We start from the raw sequence: 18,345 nt of genomic DNA, 5'->3' as shown, positions 1-18,345 counted from the left end.
TGTCGAATTTTTTCTTGCTCCTCGCTTGCCACGCACACACGCCATATTGTGGTGTTGTGAATTGTTTTTCTCTTTGTTGTCTGTCTTGCCGACAGTTCCAACGCAGAAACTCCGTCGTTCTCTACTCCCCGATCGATCTTTCAAAAACTTGGCAGCGCTCCGCAATCCAGACTTGGAGAGCAGTTAGGTTCATTCCCCCCTGCATCGAGAGAAAAAGCGTTCGCTTTCTCTCGATCCAGAACCTTTCGTCTCTTCGATCCTCTCGACTGCAGACCCGAATCGTCCTCGGGACACTGTCGATAAAGCGCTTTTCCTTTTCCCCCCCTTGTTGACTAACGGAGAGACCCTCCAGTTAGTCAACAATTCTTACTACCACCATTCCGCGCCTTCAACGCTCGTCGCAATTTTCACAATCAGCCAAGTTGGCGGTCCTTCGCCTCTCCAACATTTCTTTCGTCCACGCTCTCCTGGGCCCAAAGTTGCGGGTCTTCGGTGGGGGCGATACCCGACCTCCCTAACTTGACTCTCGCGCTCCGTGTTTTCATTCTGGCGCTCGACATTCTGCATCCGTAGTGCCAGACCCTTTTTTAGGGTCTGGCTCAGCGTGTCGCAGGCTTGAATAAGTTCGTGCGATCGGAATTCGGCCGTATCTGGCCTTCGACGCTGGCGTCGGTTCGCGACTGCGACGCGACGGCGCTCCATTCTGGAATGGGCATCTGAATGTGCATCCGTCACCAACCTCTTCGCCATGTCCGAGTCTCCTCGCTCCGAGAAGTCTATGACACGGTTCAGCACGCCCGTCCCTGAGTTGGATGATCATCGGTGCCAAATGGATCCCCACAATCCCACTCCCGACGCCACCTCCGGTGCGACTACCGGACAGAGACATCCCGATCAGCCGAACCTGGCCAGTGAGCCCGTCCCTCGTCTGGTTCTGGGCCAGATCCAGGATGGATGCTGCGACGACGGCCCAATCTCTCGGGACTTTCAGCAAGCGGTCATTGATGATGAAGATGATAATCGCTCTGTTCGCGATATCGATGACTTTGCCCGACGCCTGTCTATCGACCCTTCCCATCGGCATCGCCGATTTAGCCGCAATCAACAAGATGCGGAGCCTCACTCGCGAGACTCGTCCACGTCCGGGAGCTCCTCCCCGCCAAACTCTGTCGATGCTTTTGCCGACCCGCGTCGTCGTGAACGCGCCGGCACCGTGGGAAGTCACACAGACCATGACTTGGAGACCATCCTTCAGCGGACCGTGTCCGGGGGCAGCTGCGTGAGACGGCCCACCTTTAGCAACGGGAGTGCTATTCGACTTGAACAGGGAGACAGCAAGAATGAGGCTGCAGAAAGTGCTCGTGACCACTCATACCGGGAGCCAGGTCGCATTCCTGTGATCGACTACGAGGAGCTTGAAGAGTTCGTTGCTACGCACAGAAAGAATCGGCAAGCCCGCCGTAAGCACAGCATGAGCTCCCAGAGTCGCAATCTCCGTGTGTTCCATGACTTGCGATTCAAGAATCATCAAGCCAAGGATGTCCCTCAAATTGTAACGCCGGATTCCAGCCCGGAGCGATCGTCCTCGGATGCCTTCAAAGACGGCCACGTGGAGAAAGTGGAGGGCAAGTTCGACGAGAAGAACTCGCTGGATGACATGCCGAATGCCAATGAGCGTACCCGGTTCAGCTTCTTCTCCTCTGAGTCTCAAAGCACCATCCATGCCTGCGAACTGGGCGATCTCTGCCTGCCAGGTGACACCTTCCGCGATCTGTTCCAGCTTGGTCCTGACGGCGGCGTGTGGTGGTTGGATGTCCTGGACCCCACGGAGGAGGAACTTGGCGCCATTGCGCGAGCTTTCTCCATCCATCCTTTGACGGCGGAAGATATCATGACCCAGGAAGTTCGCGAGAAGGTTGAGCTCTTCAAGCAGTACTACTTTGTTTGCTTCCGAACCTTCTACCAAATGGACAAGAACAGCGAGAAGTTCCTGGATCCGATCAATCTGTACATGGTCGTGTATCGGGATGGCGTTCTGTCGTTCTCCTTCACCGAGAACCCGCATGCGGCCAACGTCCGCAAGCGCATTGGGAAGCTACGCGATTATGTGGCCCTGAGCAGTGATTGGATCTGTTACGCCATGATTGACGACATCGTGGACAGCTTCGGTCCCGTCATCCGCGACGTGGAAATCGAATCGGAGGCAATTGAAGACCACGTCTTCGTGGCGCGGGCAGAGGACTTTGAGTCTTTTCTGCCTCGCATCGGCCACTTGCGCCGAAAGGTCATGTGTCTGATGCGCCTGCTGGGCGGCAAGGCGGACGTTATCCGGGGCTTCTCCAAGCGCTGCAATGAGCAATATTCGGTTACGCCTCGCGGCGACATTCGCCTGTACCTGGGCGACATCCAAGATCACGTCGTGACCATGATGTCCAACCTGACACATTTCGAGAAGATGCTCAGCCGGTCGCACAGCAACTACCTCGCCCAGCTGAGTGTGACCAACATTTCACTCGGCAATCATATCAACCAGATCTTGAGCAAGGTGACGCTTCTCGCCAGTTTGCTCGTTCCGTTGAACCTGATCTGCGGTCTCTGGGGAATGAACGTCCCAGTTCCGGGCCAGGATAGCGAGGGCCTTGGTTGGTTCTTTGGCATTGTCGGCATTATCTGCTTCGTGGTTATTGTCAGCACTATCCTTGCGCGATATTTCCGGCTGTTCTGACTCGGTTGTTACTATGGTGTGGAGTTGGTTGACTCTAGTCAAAAAAAGAAAGTTGTATGGCGTGTTTATATATACTAGAGGCGGTTTTGATTCACAAATAAAACAGCGGCGTACATACCGTGGAGAATACGCACAATCCATAGAAACGCAGACAGATATAAAGCATAGCCAACTAAGACTAGCCTGCTATATCAGTTCATAACACAATAAAAGCCACCTTCAATTCTCAATGAAGCCGCATGGCCATTCCGGCTTCTCAATCTCCGACAATTGATTGACATTGTTGTACCTTGCAAAAACCTGCTGCATCTTCTCCCAATCCGTGCACACCTGCATCTGAACTAGGCCCGGCGTATGCAGCCCACCGGGAAACTGTAATGCATACCCAGACCCATCCTCTTTGATAACCGATGAGCCTTCGGGCGGAGACCAAAACTGCTGGCCGAACTGCTCGTATGCCGATAAAGCACTGATCAGCATATCCGTTCCCCTGACTCCTTGATATCCATTTTCGCTGGCGAGCACGTCCGTTCCGGGGAGCTTTCTGAGCTTGAACCACCATTTCGGCGGCTCTAAGGATCCACGGGTTCCGCCATATTTGGCCTCCACGCGGATGATATACCACTGCTGGCCTTCGTGGCAGATTTCGGCAAAGTCGTCGTCATGTGGATAGGAATCGAGTTGTGTAGGCTTCTCGCCGCATTTTGAGCCGGTCTTGCTGTTTCATGGTCAGCTAGGTAGTTATATCTGATGTTTAGAGGGTGAAGATCGCACATACAGAAACGTGGGAGGGGTGTAGAGCGTCAACTCAGGTCCCTGTCTGTCTTCATCGAACCCAGGAGCCACTTTCCAAGCGTGCGGGATGAGGGCGGCAATGAACATTTTCTTTGCTTCCTCGTGGTAATCGAGCAGGGTGTTGTTGCCATCGAATAGAATGAAGGTCCCACCATTGATCATTCGATACAAGGCGGACATACTGTGAGAGGATCCGTTGAAAAGATGATTGACTTGCATCATTTGCATTGTCATTAGTTGGTCATAGACCTGGCCCAGTAAAGAGGCGACTTTTGCATCGGTTGTTTCGCCCGTAGCCTCCCTGGTAGTTTGAGAGTTCAGCGATCTAGGCAATTCCAGTGTCATGAAAAAGGGCAGAACTTACACAGGGAGATGAAGCTTCATATATGGCTGAGACATACCGGCGGTCAACATAACGCCATCCCTGATCTTCTTACTCATAGTCTCGTACTTTTTGTCTAGCTCTTTGTCTAGCTCGTCTCCGTCATTCCCAGGGATATTCTTTCCTTTCTTATCTCTCTCCGCTTTCTTCATTGCCTTTAAGCTTGTCGTTACCATTTTCAAGACTGAGAATTATCAAAGGTATTAGCAGCTAACCTCTGTATATCTGTTTTGGTGGTGGCCGTCACTTACCCCTCTCCGTAGCTTCGCCTAGCAATCCAATACCAAGAGTTATCATCGGAATAAGAAGGTCCCCCAGCCAGTGAAACACCTCAACCTCGGGTGCAAAGATATCTGTGAAACCCAGAACATCGTCTTGAAATCTATCATGGGCGGAGAGTAGTCCGTTGTAACCTCGCGCATACATCTAATCAGATTATTAGCATGGCTGCATGCAGCCAGCAAAATTTAGTACTCACAGCATGGATGTTCGCGAGAGAATTCAGAATCAAGAATCTTCCATGATCTCGTCAGCGCCTGTTCCCGCAAAAGTTTCGACATTTATGTCTGAACGATAGCCTACCCGCAGGCAAATTCAGTGTCATGGCACTGGACATCTGGACTGCTGCAGGGTATATTATCAATTTCCTGGCATTTCCAGTTACTCGGACCGCGCATCTTGCTCGAAAGGTATCTAGTAATTTCGAACGTACTGTCAGTTCTCTCTCCTAGTGAGGCATAGCAGGCACTAAGAACTCGTACTCGACATAACTGAGGCCCCTCTCACTTCGATTCATATACCAATCGTAATCAAGGATTCCATGGAGTTCGTAGCAACCGAGTCCATTCCAGGCTGCTACCGGATCGGAATCGAAAGTCCAGGCGAGCGGATCATCGCAAGTCTTGAGGATGTTTTCCCTAACCGTGTCATTGATTAACGAGGAAGGCAAATGAAGGATGTAGGGATCATTTTGATCTGGAGGAGGCGATGCGCTGGTAAGCATCCAGATGGTACTGAGCCAAATCCACAGCACTCGCATGTTGTCTTCTGTGGTAGCGCGGACACGGCCTCTCGATCAGTCAGAAGGTTACTTCAGATTTAGAAGCTTTCAGCAGGATGATGGCACACAGCGGGGATAAGTATTTGGGATGGATGTTGTGATTAATATCATATCGCTGTCCATACGATCTATATCAGCTTGCCCTATCCGCGGTCTCACACCCAACAGAACCAACGACTTCCGGCTCTTTTTGGTGTCCTGGTGCAGCGAAATACATAGAACTATCAACATGAATTATCTACAGGAAGCTTGCACGTGCAAAATGGTAGCAGATGTAATAAGTGAATCTAAAATGTTTGAGGTTGGGGGCCTCATGTACCTAGGTATCACGGATTTAGGATGGCATGGGCAACAGGGTCCTTCTAGCGGCTGCCGCATGCAAGCAACAACCAAACATTTGGAAACCTGAGTTGCTTGGCTCTCATCTAACGTCACATCGATTTCAACAGGTGTTGGTATGATTTAATGTGCCAGAGGTTTTGTCTCCATGATGGGAAATGGGAGGAACGCGATCAGGCGACAAGCGATGCTGACGCTTGTCGATTCAGACGATCATGGGTGCTTGAGGGACCATAAGGGAGTGTTTATGACAATATCAAGAGTTGTTTTATAAGGATTCTATGCGTTATAAAAAAGATGTCTCCAACTCGTCGATTCCAATGACGAAAAGACCAAGTATCTCGGCGCTGCCTAACAATTATCGGAGAATTTCCATCTAGATTCTTGTGATTAGAAACATTTCGCCCCCAACTGTCAGTTATCAAGAGAACTCTGTCCGATACGAAAAGACGGAAGAGTCTGAATTCTTCAGGAGTTGCACGGTACAGTTGACAGAACAATTTAGGGTTATTATTAACCCCTATGCAGGACAACACCAGATCGGTGACCAATCACAGCGCACTGATTTTCGAACCAAGAAACTTTAACCCGCTTAACCATAATTCAACTCAGCTCAAGTCCTCAACGTTTTGATCAAACCAACAGAGCTATTCTTTAATGGCGGACGATTGGACGCCGTCAGAGCTTGCGATGTCTCCAGATCATTCAGTTTCAGGGCAGAGTTGGGTGTAACGATCGCGAATCAAGCACGGTGAGGTTGGTTGAACGTCGGCGAAACATTGGGAGAACAACCAATCAGAGGGCGTATCCGGGACATGTGACGGTCACGTGATAACTAACTACTCCGTCTGCCTATTACATAATCACGATGCAAAAGCCACATCCTTGAGCCACACATAGCTGCATAACCGTTTTCACGTGACCGAGACTGACGAATCATGTGGCGCAGTCCATCCTTCAGCTCAGAATGCAGGAACCATGACAAACTGGCCAATCCTCCAGCGTGCAGGGGGAGAAAACGCTCAGGGCTGAATGAGTGCCTCAAATCCTTTCAGCTGAGCAGAGATCATGATCCTGGCTCTTCAGAATCTTCAGCACTCGCGTTCCGTCCAAATCGGGCCTCGAGCTCCGGTTCTGTGAGGATGCGACTACCAACGGTTAAGCTGACACCGCTGCAATCCCGCTTCGTCGCTTCTCTCGCGGCCACGCTCTTCGTCGCTGGGGTTTATTATGTCTTTCTGACTGCCCGGTTTGGGGGGTTTGTATATGCAGGTGAAGTGGCTGTCCCGATCGACGAGACGAGCCATTTGCCGCTATTGATCGGCGAGAATGCGTTCGAGGAACTTCAGGACGATGATGCCCAGGCCATCGCTCGAAGACAGTCGTCCGATCTGACGTCGATAAGCAATAATAATTTCGAGGAAAGTAACATCAAACTGGGGGAGACACAATGGTGGGTGTTTCCGAAGAGCGAGGTCCAGGGAGACCATGCACCACCGACGCCCGGTTTGCCAAAATTCGTGCACGACAATGATACAATCGAGAGTGAAGGCCGTTCTCGTGGAGAGCTGAAGAAGAGGGCGGATGATTTGGTTGAACGTTCCACGGTCCCGGTGTATATTTCGTTGAACACGTGCGAGAAGCCCGACGCCAAAGGGAACGCAAATCCAGCTCCCCCACCGTTGCGAGTGTACATCTCGACGTCCGAAAAAAACCCCGGGCCGGATGCTGACGACGCAAAGCAAAGTGTGTACACGGCAGAGGCTGGTTATATGAGTGCGGAGGTGTCCGCCGATGGAGACGTGTACATTGGCGTATCGGCACCTAACTCGAGTGCCTATGATGGCGTTTACAATTATCGGATTTCTGCGTCAATTGACGACTACTTTTTCCAAGTGGTTGACGCAAGACCGAATCTATTCTTTATCGACTCAGATATTCATTCGGCTCTGTTGGTGACGGACAACACCACTCAGTCGGAGCCCAACTCGGAGAATTACAAGGAGTGGATGAGCATTGATCCTCCGTATACCATTTTTGCGCACAACATCAACAACACGGAGATTGCGGGCATGGAGCGGTCATATTGCGCGCTAAGCAAGCACGCGCAGGTGCGGAAGGGCAACGATGCCATCAAGGCCAGTATGACCAACCGGGGACTGGGCAATAAGCCCAAGCAGCAGTTTTATGTCACATTTCTCAACCGGAGCTCAACGTATTACGGGATCCTGGGATTGGATGGAAATGGGACGAAATCAGGGAATGGCGTCGTCGGAGGAGGCGGCACGGTCTGGCGCGCTATGAACTTTACCACCAAGTCTGGTATGTCTTCTTCTTCGTTTTTCACTTTGAATGTGAGCTGACGAATGAGTAGATGATAACTGTGAACTTCTATACGACCTCGACTTTTGTTCTGAGGTTGCATACGCCGTACCGTCGCGTCCCAATATGCCCCCAGATGATCTTCGCAACCTCTATGACAACTACGCCAAAAACCTCTACGCCAACTTCAACAAAACCCTCTCCCTCATTCCTTGCAACACCTCTTCCACATCTATGTACTCCCTCGCCGTGACGTGCGACGACTGCGCCCTCGCATACAAGCAGTGGCTGTGCGCGGTGACCATCCCTCGTTGCTACGACTTCTCCAGTGACCTCCCCTTTCTCCAACCGCGCAACGCTGGGCAAAAATTCGCCAACGGCACGTCCCTCCCTGAGGACGACCCTCTAAGGAAGAATCCGGCCACCAACGCATCCCGCAACCCGATGATTGACAAGGAGATCCGACCCGGACCCTATAAGGAGATCCTTCCCTGCCACGACCTCTGCAGCGATCTCGTCCGTACATGCCCTGCCGCGTTAGGGTTTGCGTGCCCTGAGGGCAAGTGGATGAATGCATCCTACGGCTGGCGTGATCCTACGGGGGATATCACATGCAGTTATCTCGGGGCAGCCTATTATCTCAACGACGGGAGGAGCAATGGTCCTCCGCTTGCGGCGATGGCGCTGGTCTCGCTGATCGTTTTGTTTGCCATCTAATCTGATTTCGATGGGTGTATTAATGGCATAGAGTCGAGTTTGATACCCGATCTACCTTTTTTTTTTTGTTTAGATTTGACGATGTTGTTATGGTCATGCGCATGGTTCCAATTGTTAGTTAGGTGTTGGGTCATGTTAGCTTTCCATATTGGTGTTATTATAGGCGTTGAATTTGACCTTATGTAGCAAGAGAGATCCTCGAAGCGTTTTCTCAACTCTTGTTCCGTCATCATCATCGCGCAAGCATATATGAAGAGTGGATCCTGGGATCACCTCCAGCCCTAACCATGGCTCACTGATGATATGCGGCAGAGCGTGGGCGTCGACGACAAAGGCCTCTCTAACTTGAGCTCTTCGTTCCCTCAATTGGAGAGAACAGTATGAGGAAGTCATTGTTCTTGCCAGCCAAGCACCCCCGTGCTGACGGCCAAGAAAAAAGTAACATCCACATGTTTGTTCAACTTTGTGTGTTCATTTCCCTCCCTTAGCATTCTGGCCAGCGTTACTACAAAAGTCAATAAATACAGGACTAACCATGACCGACATCCGCAGTTATTGTCGTCTGCGGTCAGCAGTCCCGAGAATTTGACCGAGGTGAATCCGGAAACGGACTGAAGAACTCATTTATTGAAATACCTTACAGATATTATATGATCATATTCTGGAGTCTGCACCGGCTCGTCGGCATGGCTGGGTACTGAACTTGGACTTCTGGACATGAACAAGTCCTGAGCTGCATCTAGAATCAGGTTATCACTAGCGGCCGACGCTCTGCTGTTCTGACTCGGTGCGATTGGAGGAATTAGAGGTGTTGTAGGACGCCTTTCTGGCCCCATCCCACTTGCGGGCAGGGGACCATGCTGTGTGTTTCCTGAGGCTGCGAGTCTTTGAATGTCAGTAAATCTTCCTTCTTTAATAGAGTTCAGGGGTTTGTTGTCTTCAACCGCCTGAAAGGTTAACCACATAGCCCAACTCCACTGCCTCTAGCAGGCCCAAAATTCAGTCCTGTTTGCCTTCTTCATGCAGGAACATCAACTCTCGAAGCGCCCCCTTGAGACAGTTGCCCTTCGTCTTCAATCACCGGATTAACAAATTGCCCGTCACCAAGTCGAATTTCTCTGTTTGGGTCATCGATTTCATGTCACTATTGTTGCAGACCAAACCATGCCACGACCAACGCAACTTCTCCTGCATCATCATCTATCGCAGTATCGAGGGGTACCCTATGTACCTCGCAACGTCCGGAATCTCTCCACTTCTTCACAAAACCGGATTGTGCGTGCCGTTGAAAACCAGGATCGCGGGTTCCTTGATGGTGTCCCGGGATACACACCGCGAGATGATGTGAATGATTCCGACGATGGACCGGCCAATGAGGAGACTGACATGACAAATGAGCAGGTGGGCATCCTTCTTTTTTTATCTTATCCATAGGGGAGAAACCATAAGCAATGTGTTGTGGATGATCCTACGAAGACACCCAATATACATTATTTTTCCTGCCCTTGATATCATCGCTGAACCAGAAATGATTGGGACTTTGTTTTCATGGCTTGAGAGCGTGGACGATTCAATGTCGGAGGAATCTGGGCCTACCACCGCCAAAGTAGAATCGATCGCCATGGCGATAGGCGAAGAAGGAGGTGAAGAAGAGCAAGAAGAAAAAGAGGATGAAACCACAAGCTCAGGAACAAAATCCATGCCGCCACCTCCACAACCATCTCTTCCCAGCCTGCCAACGGACGAATCTGAAGAGGTACTGCACAGATTTGAACATGGGAACGTGAGCGACTTCAAATTCGCCTTCGGTCTTTGGTGTCTAGAGGTTAGAGTGACGGTCAAGCACTACCACAGTCTGCTCCAAGTTCTTTCTTTGGTTCAGGATTTGATGGAACTCCGAACATTGCCACACTCATTGACAACCATGAAGGAGAAAACGAGATGCCATTTGCCCCTGATGAAGATGCGCAAGAAAAAGGTCCCTCTTCAACTGACCAAACTCGCGACACAACAAGCAAAGCACAAGTCAGACGCGGCCGATCCTCGTCTCAGTACTTACGTACTTAACCGATATTTACTGTATTCGCGAACAGTGCAACTCTACAGCAATCACTTGTCGCATAAAAACTGAGAGCCCGAAGTGAGGCACAAAAGACAGGATTTTTAGAATGTGTGTAAACCTCTAGTAGAAGGTAGTATCTTCCATAGTCATATCACAACTAATTTGCATGGATTGGCGGATCTCCAAAATGGGTGTAGTTCCCGAATGTAACTAGGTAGGTACGTCAACGTCGTCAAGTTTCAGGCCATTGACCCAAGGTAATTCAAGCGAGACGAACAATTCCGAGAGCAGATACCGGACACGAAGACCATCAAAATTTTAAGAACCTTCCTACGAGTAGGACCAAAGGTCGGTAGCATGTGGCTGTTTCACAGCAGCCTTGCGGAGCACGATCATGCATGGGAAGGATGAACTGTAAGTGAAGGAAGCCGGTGAGAGATGGACGCATCATGTTCAAGGCACCGGCAACAGCCTCAAAAGCTCCAAATCTCTCGCCACCGCCGGACTAAACGCCGCGCAATGTTCGATAAACGCCATCATCTCGCCATACCACCGTTTCCAGTCCGCCGGTAGGGTCGCGCGGAGGCGTGGATCTGGTGAATGTGCAATGCAATAGAATATCAAAATCTGGCCGAAAAACCTTTCCCATAAAGTCAGCATGCAGCGCTAATTTTGGATAGGAAAGGGAAGGGGCTTACTGTGAACAAAACGCGAATTTAATCGGGATACAGCTCTTCATGCGTCGAAACACGCCTTGGATGACGGGCCAGTCCATTGCGTAGCGGAGACCGCTGCGGACCTGCTCGAGATCGTCGTCCGTGAGCCGGTGGGGTGGTAAGGTGAGGGCTTTGTAGATGTACGGCCGGCCCATGTGGAATTTGGCGATGCGGAACCGTGCGCGTAGGAGGCTGTCCGCAACCGCAACGGCCGGGGAGGGCGCGGTGGCGGGCTCCATGGCGGATGGGGAGGGATCTCGTGGGGTAGGCCGTGTGCGCGGGCTCACTGGCGAAGGGCTCGTATCGTTGTCTGGATTGGAGAACTGGATTGGCGCGGGCAGGTTGAGACGCCATTGCTCAATCTGGTGGTGTAGTTCCGCGCTCACGGCGGGGCGGGGGACGGCTTCGGATTCGGCTGCTCGCGTTAGTCGTACAGTAACCCGGATGCGGCTTGGTAAAGGGACAGTACAGAAAACGTAAAGGCTGTGCCGGATCCGCGTGAGGATAATCCGATGCGCAACCTGCGCGAGGAAATGATACTGAAAGTACGCTTCGTTCGGATCCGACATGGGTGTAATGTTCGACGGCAGTCCCGCTGGGCTAAACTCGATGAACTTCGGAATCGGAACATAGTCCTCGAATCGGGCGAGTCCGCTAGATGGCAGGTCCAGCTCCTGTACGAGGATCGTCTCGTGCATGACGGTGTTCCAGAAGGCGCGGGATTTCATGTCACCTTCCCACTCGTCAAAGTTGACGTCCCGGCTGTTTCTGTTAGCATAGAGGCGTGGAAAGCCGAGAGCAAAGCGTACTTTGTGAGCATGGACAAGCAGCAGGCCGCCGCGCGGTTGAGCATTGCCCATGAGTCCATGGGACGAATGATATACGCATAATACATTCTGTCTTGTTTAGCAAAAAAAAAGTCTGGATCTCCAAGGAGGAACTTACGCAGACAGCAGATAATACTGGCAGCACTGCAGGTCATTCTGGCAGATCAGGAAGCCAATCCTCTTCCTCGCTTCATTAAAGAATCGTAAGCCCGGAGGGTCTTCCTCCGTCACCTCTATCCAGGGCGGCGTCTCAAACGAATCGCCAAAGCTACCAGGCAACGGGAAATCGCCCTCCTGATACGCTCGAATCGCGAGGCATCCCAGCGCCATCACGTTCAGTACCAAGCAGGACTCTATGGTATACGCAAATCCATTCTCAATCACGCTGCCTAGCGTAAACGCAAAGAAAAACTTGCGGTCGAGAAAGGGTGAAAAAGTGTTGAAGAGGGAAAAGAATGCTTCCGCAAGCCCTTTGACTACGGCAAACGGCAGAGCTTCAAGCCAGTCCACCCCTTCGGCCAGTTGCATGGGGTACGGGCGAAGCCACATGGGCAGCGGCGGACGCGCCGTCTCCAGGTCGATGACATAGTTCTTCCCCAGCTGATCGTACGCAGCCAGCAGACGCTCCGGCAGATGCGCGCGGGCCCCAGGCCATAGAGGAACGGCATGCTGGCTGAACGAGATCTCCTTCTGCCCTCGCGAGTTGCCGCCTGCGGATTCCCAAATGCTATTGACAGGTTCGGAAGCACGCGTCTCCGCTGGGCTGGTATACTGCGAAGGAGGGGCATGCGACGACGAGGCTCGAACGACTGTTGCCTCAGGACTACGACTCGCTTCGGCTACCTGTGTCAATTGCGCGGTAAGCGGCCGCAGGTCGTTCGCGATGCTCTGCGGCAGGTACTCGAGCTTGGTCTCGATCCGATGCAGCGTACTGATGATCAAACCAAGGGACTGATCTCTCCTGCATCGCTGGTCAGGGCGATTGTTCGACATTGAGAAAAGGTTAATTCCCAACCTTGATGTCCTCCGCTCACTGTACACGCACTCCAACCCCAGCGACTTGCACAAGCCGCAGCGCGGCCTCGACTCATCACATCGCGTCTTCTTCAATCGACAATTCTCACACGCCTATGCCGCATTCTCGTCAATCGTTGACGCCTTCCTCGACTGCGTAACGGCCCGCCCATGATTTGACTCACCACCGTCGCAATAAAGTGTCGCGGCCTCTTAGCGGGCCGTTCCGAATGGGCAGACTGCTCCGGCTCTTCCGCAGACGATAACAAATCTGCAATCGACGTTGCCACACCGTGACTGCTATTGGTATTCCCTGCAATCGCATCGCCATCGTTGCCGTTGCCGCCGCTGCCGCCGCTTAGAGGGACATTCGGCGCATTCGGCGAATTCGAGCTGGACGGTAGTTCCCCTCGGCTGTGCTTATTACTCATGGCGCCGTTGCACAGCGCGACTGATGATCATCATCTAGATTATCTATGCGCGGGTTACGCAGCAAAGAAACAGTCATTCTGGTTCGGCCGGGCCCGAGTTTTGATACGGGATTAGTATTCCATTTTTCTTCCAGCCCGTCTATCAGCTCAGCTGGCCTTAATAAACGAGTCGTGTTCAGAGGTGAATGGACTGGTCGATCAATTTCGGGAAGTGGAGGTGCCATTGGCCAATCAAATCGACACGATAGCTACGCTTAGTCATGTAGGGCGGGATCCGCTGCAGTTCGAGATCCTGCGATCATCCATCAGATGAAACAAAAGTTAATGAACTCGACTGAGCGGAGCACGCCTACAAAATGTGAATTATGTACCTAGTTGTTCAAGTTGAATCCCGCCGAAACAAAGTCTCATGAACATGGCTATCTACAGTCGTAAATCGTAATATCATCAGCCATCTATACATATAGTAGTAGGTTACTCTATCTATTTAAATCGGTTCATCCCTCGGCTCGATCAGTACCTCGTTCACGGCGACGTGCTCTGGCTGCCGCAATGCATACACAATTGAATTGGCCACATCTTCGGGATCGAGGATCTTCGCTCCAGACGGTGTGCCGTACTTCTTGATCGCTTCGGCATCAGTGGACATGCCCAACAGTTCCGTGGCCGTGTTGCCTGGCTGCACACTGGTTACGCGCAATCCGCTGCCCGCCGTCTCAAGACGCAACGACTGCAGCGTCGCCTCGACAAAGAACTTACTCGCCGAGTACACGCCCAGCCCTGGGAACACCTTCCGGCCGGCGTCGGACGAAATGGCCACGATGTGACCGCGCCCGCGACGCAGCATCCCGGGCACCGTCGAGGCAAGGCAGTGAAGAAGCCCCTTGCAGTTCACGTCCACGGTTCGCTCCCACTCGTCGAACTGCACGTTCGCCATCATTGTGTAGTACATCACGCCAGCACATGAGACGAGAATGTCCACAGGCCCTAGCTCTGCATCGACTGCAGCAAAGAGTGCTTCCACTTGCGCCCTGTTCGTGACGTCTGTTTGGCGGATGAGAATCTTACCGCTGCCAGAAATCTTGCGCTTGAGGGCCTCCAGCGCATCCAGCCGCCGAGCGGCCAGCGCTACATGGCAGCCTTCCTTTGCAAGGGCAGTCGCGACGGCAGCTCCAATGCCGGATGACGCACCGGTGACCACGGCCACGCGGCCACTGAGAGGACCCTTCGGGGTGATCTCAACAGGAAGAGTGTTGCTACGTCGTGGCGGACGCGGAAGCCAGCCTCTCGCGAACCAGTGTCGCGTATAAATCTCGAGCAATGCACGGTTGACCTTGGGCCGTGCTAAGCTCGAACAGTAGGGCTTGGTCGCAGTGTCATCGAGCACCACGATGTCCCGGAGGAACTCAACAGTTGGCATGCCGCTCCGGAGGATGTCAACGGTGAAAGCGCCATCACCACCCTTGACTGAGCCCCGTTTCTGCGTCCATAGGGCCACCCACTCATCCCAGCCAAGAGGTTTCGTGGGATAGCCAAGCTCCGCGAGGCTCTCAAAGACCGATCGAAAGTCAATCGGGTCCGGATCGCCAAGGTGGAAGACGGTCTGCTCCCGCTGCGTCTGGCTAGACAGGTGAATGATGGCCCGGCTGATGTAGTCCACCGGCGTCATCTCGGCCCGCCAGCCTTCCACATCCGGTGCATAGCCCAGTCGGATGGATTCCACGATCAGTGCGGAAAGCAGGTCCCAGGCATTCGCAGCGCCACTCTGGCTGTGGCCACTGACGGTGCCAATGCGATACACTTTGACGGGTATTCCTCGATGGCTGGCTTCTAGCATCAATTGCTCGGCCACCCATTTGGTTTGCGCGTAGCCATCCAGCAATTTCGTGGGCACATCGTCAACATTCAACACAGCATCTTCCGACCAGCCCTTTTCTCCAGACGGTGGTAGGACGCCGTTAGTGGACACGTACTGTACGGTAGCGCCGCTCTTGGACGCCAGCCGTAGAATTTCCCTTGTTCCGCCAACATTGGCGCCCCGCAACGCCGCATATGGGTACACGAGATTCACCGTGGCAGCGGCATGGACAATGACCTGCACACGCGCGGCAAGATCATCGTACGCTTCCGCGGACAACCCAAAACGCGATAGTGAAAGATTTCCAGGCAGCACCTCGATGCGCTCCATCATCGAGTCGCGCCACAATCCCATGTCTAGCAGATTCCGGCGGATGCGCGCAACGCCTCCAGCCTGGTCCTCTTCGACAGGCTCGTTGAAGCGCACGAGGCAAATTACATGTGCTGAAGTGTGCTCCAACAGGTCGCTCAGCAGAAACGCACCGAGATAGCCCGTGACGCCAGTCAGCAGCACCGTATCTGCGTCCTTGATGGAACGGATCTCCTGATTCTTCGACGGTTGGATATCGTCCTCCAGGGTGGAGTCTGCGCGCAGGACCGCGGGTAAGTCAGCCTGCACCGCAGCGGTGTGACCGTCCCGTATCGCACGGACGGTCTGCAGGTGGCCGGCCAGCGTCGTGTTCTCAGCCAAGCGAGTGATCGGGATTCGGAAGCCAAAGGCTCGTGAGAGTCTCGAAGAGACATCTGCCAGGGACAATGAGTGCCCGCCCAGGTCGAAGAAGTCGTCTTCGGGTCGAATGAGCTCCTTTGCCGTCTTTAGAGATGCAGCCCATATCGTGGCGATCGCATCGAGGGTAATGGGGTCCTTGTTCCTTTGCCCATTACCATTGACTGGGCTCGGGGTGCGCGGCGGCGGAAGCCGCTTGAGGTCGACTTTCCCAGAAACTGCGTTTGTGGGCAGCTCGTCGATCTCAACCCAGAGGGCAGGAATCATATAGTGAGCTAGGTACGGCGACAGCACGCGACGAGCCGCCGGGCTGTGGCCAGACTCATTGATGTCTACGGCAGGGCGAGTTCCGCTTTCATCATCCTTATCGCGAACAATATAGGCAACTAACTGTCGCTCCAACCCATCGCCATGGGCAACTACAGCGCAGCGTCTGACTGCCAAATGTTTGACGATCTCATTTTCCACCTTCCCTGGCACCACTGAATACCCGCGAAGTTTGATCATCATCCCGATGCGACCCGTGATCTCCAAGAGTCCCGACGGAAGAAGTCGGGCGGCGTCTCCCGTCCGGTACATACGGGCGCCCGGGGTTGAATCAAAGGGGTCGGGCGTGAACGCTTTGGCGGTCATGTCGGGCCGATTCAGGTATCCTCGGGCCAACTGCGGACCACCAATGCAGAGCTCTCCACTGGTGCCTTGCTCTACCGGCTGGCCATTCTCGTCGAGGATATACGTGTGCTTCGGATCCAAGGCGGGGCCCACGGGGCAATACTGAGACTCCTCGTTCAGCATCTCTCGGATGTCTCCACAGGCAATTTCGTGCGTTTCACAAGCACTGTAGCAGTTCAACAGGCGAGTATTGGGCAGAGCTTTCAAACCTCGACGAGCGAGGTCCGTCGTGACCACCTCCCCATTGAGCCATAGCACGCGCAGATCCGGCAGTCGCTCGCCGATGTGCGGATGACGGGCAAGAACAGTCGCGAAGAGCGTTGGGGTCATGAGAGTCTCTGTGATACGCTTGGCCGCAAGGAGATCGACCAGAGCGGCGGGATCGTAGCTCACATCGTCGGGCACGGCCACGACAGTTGCGCCGCGGATCAGCGGTCGCAGAATCTCCCATATGAAGAACACGTTACAGGCGACGCGATCTCCAGGCCGCACATCTTGCACGGCGAATCGCAGATTGTACGAAAGCACCGCGGCGCGATGCGGATTGGCAATACCTTTGGGCTTGCCCGTTGTACCGGAGGAATACGACACAAAGGCGAGGCGGTCCAGATCATCATCGGCTGGCAACGGAGGCAGATCACGCGCATGCCCGTTGACGGCCTGGGGCAGCGGCTCATCCACCAGCACCAGCGGCACGGAGCCCTTGATCTTGCCGGCTTCTGCTCGGCGCGTAATCACGACGACTGGCTTAGCGTCGTCCACCACGTCCGACAGCAGGTTCTGCGGGTATGCCAGCTCGAGAATCAGGAAGGCGCCACCGGCCCGCAGCGCGGCCAAACAGGCAATCACGTAGTCAGCACTGCGCGGCAGGAGCACACCCACCAGACTGTCGCGGCCCACGCCGAGCGTTCGCAGATGCTGGGACAGCGCCTCGACTTTGTTGTCCAGCTCCGCATAGCTGTATGTCGATGAGTCATCCTCGAGCGCCACAGCGTCGGGCGAGGCCTGTACCTGCTGTCGAAAGAGCGCGGCGAGGTCTTTGGAGGTATCAATGATTGGCATGGTTGGTGTTCTGGCTACGCAGCAGGAGATGGCTTTGGGCAGCGAAAAGCACGGGGCCGAAACGCGGAGCTATGTGGGGGCAATGCAAAAAAAAATATCTTTATTCTCCGATAACTGAGACGACTGGGAATCAATTGGGAGGGTTGAAATGCTTCTGTTTGTGCTGGCCTGGTCGGACTGTTGTGTCGCCGGTTTGGGGCCGCAGGTCTCACAAAGTGCGGAAGGAGGAGAAGAGAAAAAGAAGCGAGGGAGAGAAATGCCGTTGTACACACTAACCCTTAGAAAATAGATTGACATGTTTGTTCACATGTTGCGACAAGCGCGGATTGAACAAAAAAAAAAAAAGGCTCCGAAAAATTCCTGATGTGGAAACACATCGAATGTCCCCTTGATAAGGTCTTGGCTTTCGATCTTCGCCTTAGCGTATAGCTAAGAACTGGCTGAATCTCGGAGATATTCAAGTTTAGGGGCCTTTGAAAGGCATGAGCGGCCATTCTGCGAACAGCCGTTGTCCAGCAGCTTGGAAGGTCATGATTCATGAATGCCCCATTTGGCCATTTCTGTCGGCAGTTGCGAACCTCTGCAAGCTTTTTTAGCACACCCAAGGTCACAAGGCGGGCAACGGGGGTCCAGAACC

The 18,345-nt window shown here is 53.2% G+C and overlaps 7 protein-coding genes across 7 annotated transcripts; 3 read left to right on the top strand and 4 right to left on the bottom strand.

Moving 5' to 3' along the window:
- Positions 1-369: 369 nt before the first annotated feature.
- On the bottom strand, positions 370-702 carry VTN49DRAFT_1407 (uncharacterized protein; the record flags this gene model as incomplete). The annotated part of the gene is made up of 1 exon (XM_069409018.1): positions 370-702. The coding sequence occupies one exon, from the start codon at positions 700-702 to the stop codon at positions 370-372; it is 333 nt and encodes a 110-aa protein (XP_069270446.1).
- A 46-nt stretch (positions 703-748) lies between these two features.
- Positions 749-2,725, top strand: VTN49DRAFT_1406 (uncharacterized protein; the record flags this gene model as incomplete). Its single annotated transcript, XM_069409017.1, has 1 exon — positions 749-2,725. The coding sequence occupies one exon, from the start codon at positions 749-751 to the stop codon at positions 2,723-2,725; it is 1,977 nt and encodes a 658-aa protein (XP_069270445.1).
- Positions 2,726-2,944: 219 nt separating this feature from the next.
- Positions 2,945-4,941, bottom strand: VTN49DRAFT_1405 (uncharacterized protein; the record flags this gene model as incomplete). Its single annotated transcript, XM_069409016.1, has 7 exons — positions 2,945-3,443; positions 3,504-3,821; positions 3,885-4,086; positions 4,154-4,328; positions 4,381-4,417; positions 4,485-4,629; positions 4,689-4,941. 7 exons carry the CDS (start codon positions 4,939-4,941, stop codon positions 2,945-2,947), a joined length of 1,629 nt encoding a protein of 542 aa, XP_069270444.1.
- Positions 4,942-6,239: 1,298 nt separating this feature from the next.
- VTN49DRAFT_1404 (uncharacterized protein) lies at positions 6,240-8,340 on the top strand (the record flags this gene model as incomplete). The annotated part of the gene is made up of 2 exons (XM_069409015.1): positions 6,240-7,623; positions 7,676-8,340. The coding sequence occupies 2 exons, from the start codon at positions 6,240-6,242 to the stop codon at positions 8,338-8,340; spliced, it is 2,049 nt and encodes a 682-aa protein (XP_069270443.1).
- Positions 8,341-9,504: 1,164 nt separating this feature from the next.
- Positions 9,505-9,774, top strand: VTN49DRAFT_1403 (uncharacterized protein; the record flags this gene model as incomplete). Its single annotated transcript, XM_069409014.1, has 2 exons — positions 9,505-9,684; positions 9,742-9,774. The coding sequence occupies 2 exons, from the start codon at positions 9,505-9,507 to the stop codon at positions 9,772-9,774; spliced, it is 213 nt and encodes a 70-aa protein (XP_069270442.1).
- Positions 9,775-10,855: 1,081 nt separating this feature from the next.
- VTN49DRAFT_1402 (uncharacterized protein) lies at positions 10,856-13,390 on the bottom strand (the record flags this gene model as incomplete). Its single annotated transcript, XM_069409013.1, has 7 exons — positions 10,856-11,042; positions 11,101-11,533; positions 11,588-11,880; positions 11,928-12,014; positions 12,064-12,906; positions 12,961-13,073; positions 13,145-13,390. The coding sequence occupies 7 exons, from the start codon at positions 13,388-13,390 to the stop codon at positions 10,856-10,858; spliced, it is 2,202 nt and encodes a 733-aa protein (XP_069270441.1).
- Positions 13,391-13,877: 487 nt separating this feature from the next.
- On the bottom strand, positions 13,878-17,708 carry VTN49DRAFT_1401 (uncharacterized protein; the record flags this gene model as incomplete). The annotated part of the gene is made up of 1 exon (XM_069409012.1): positions 13,878-17,708. One exon carries the CDS (start codon positions 17,706-17,708, stop codon positions 13,878-13,880), a length of 3,831 nt encoding a protein of 1,276 aa, XP_069270440.1.
- Positions 17,709-18,345: the final 637 nt, after the last annotated feature.

Source organism: Thermomyces lanuginosus (assembly GCF_041956635.1).
Source record: "Thermomyces lanuginosus strain ATCC 200065 unplaced genomic scaffold VTN49scaffold_22, whole genome shotgun sequence".
NCBI lineage: Eukaryota > Fungi > Ascomycota > Eurotiomycetes > Eurotiales > Trichocomaceae > Thermomyces > Thermomyces lanuginosus.
The sequence above is the reverse complement of the archived record's forward strand: the minus strand, read 5'-3'. Positions and strand labels throughout refer to the sequence as shown.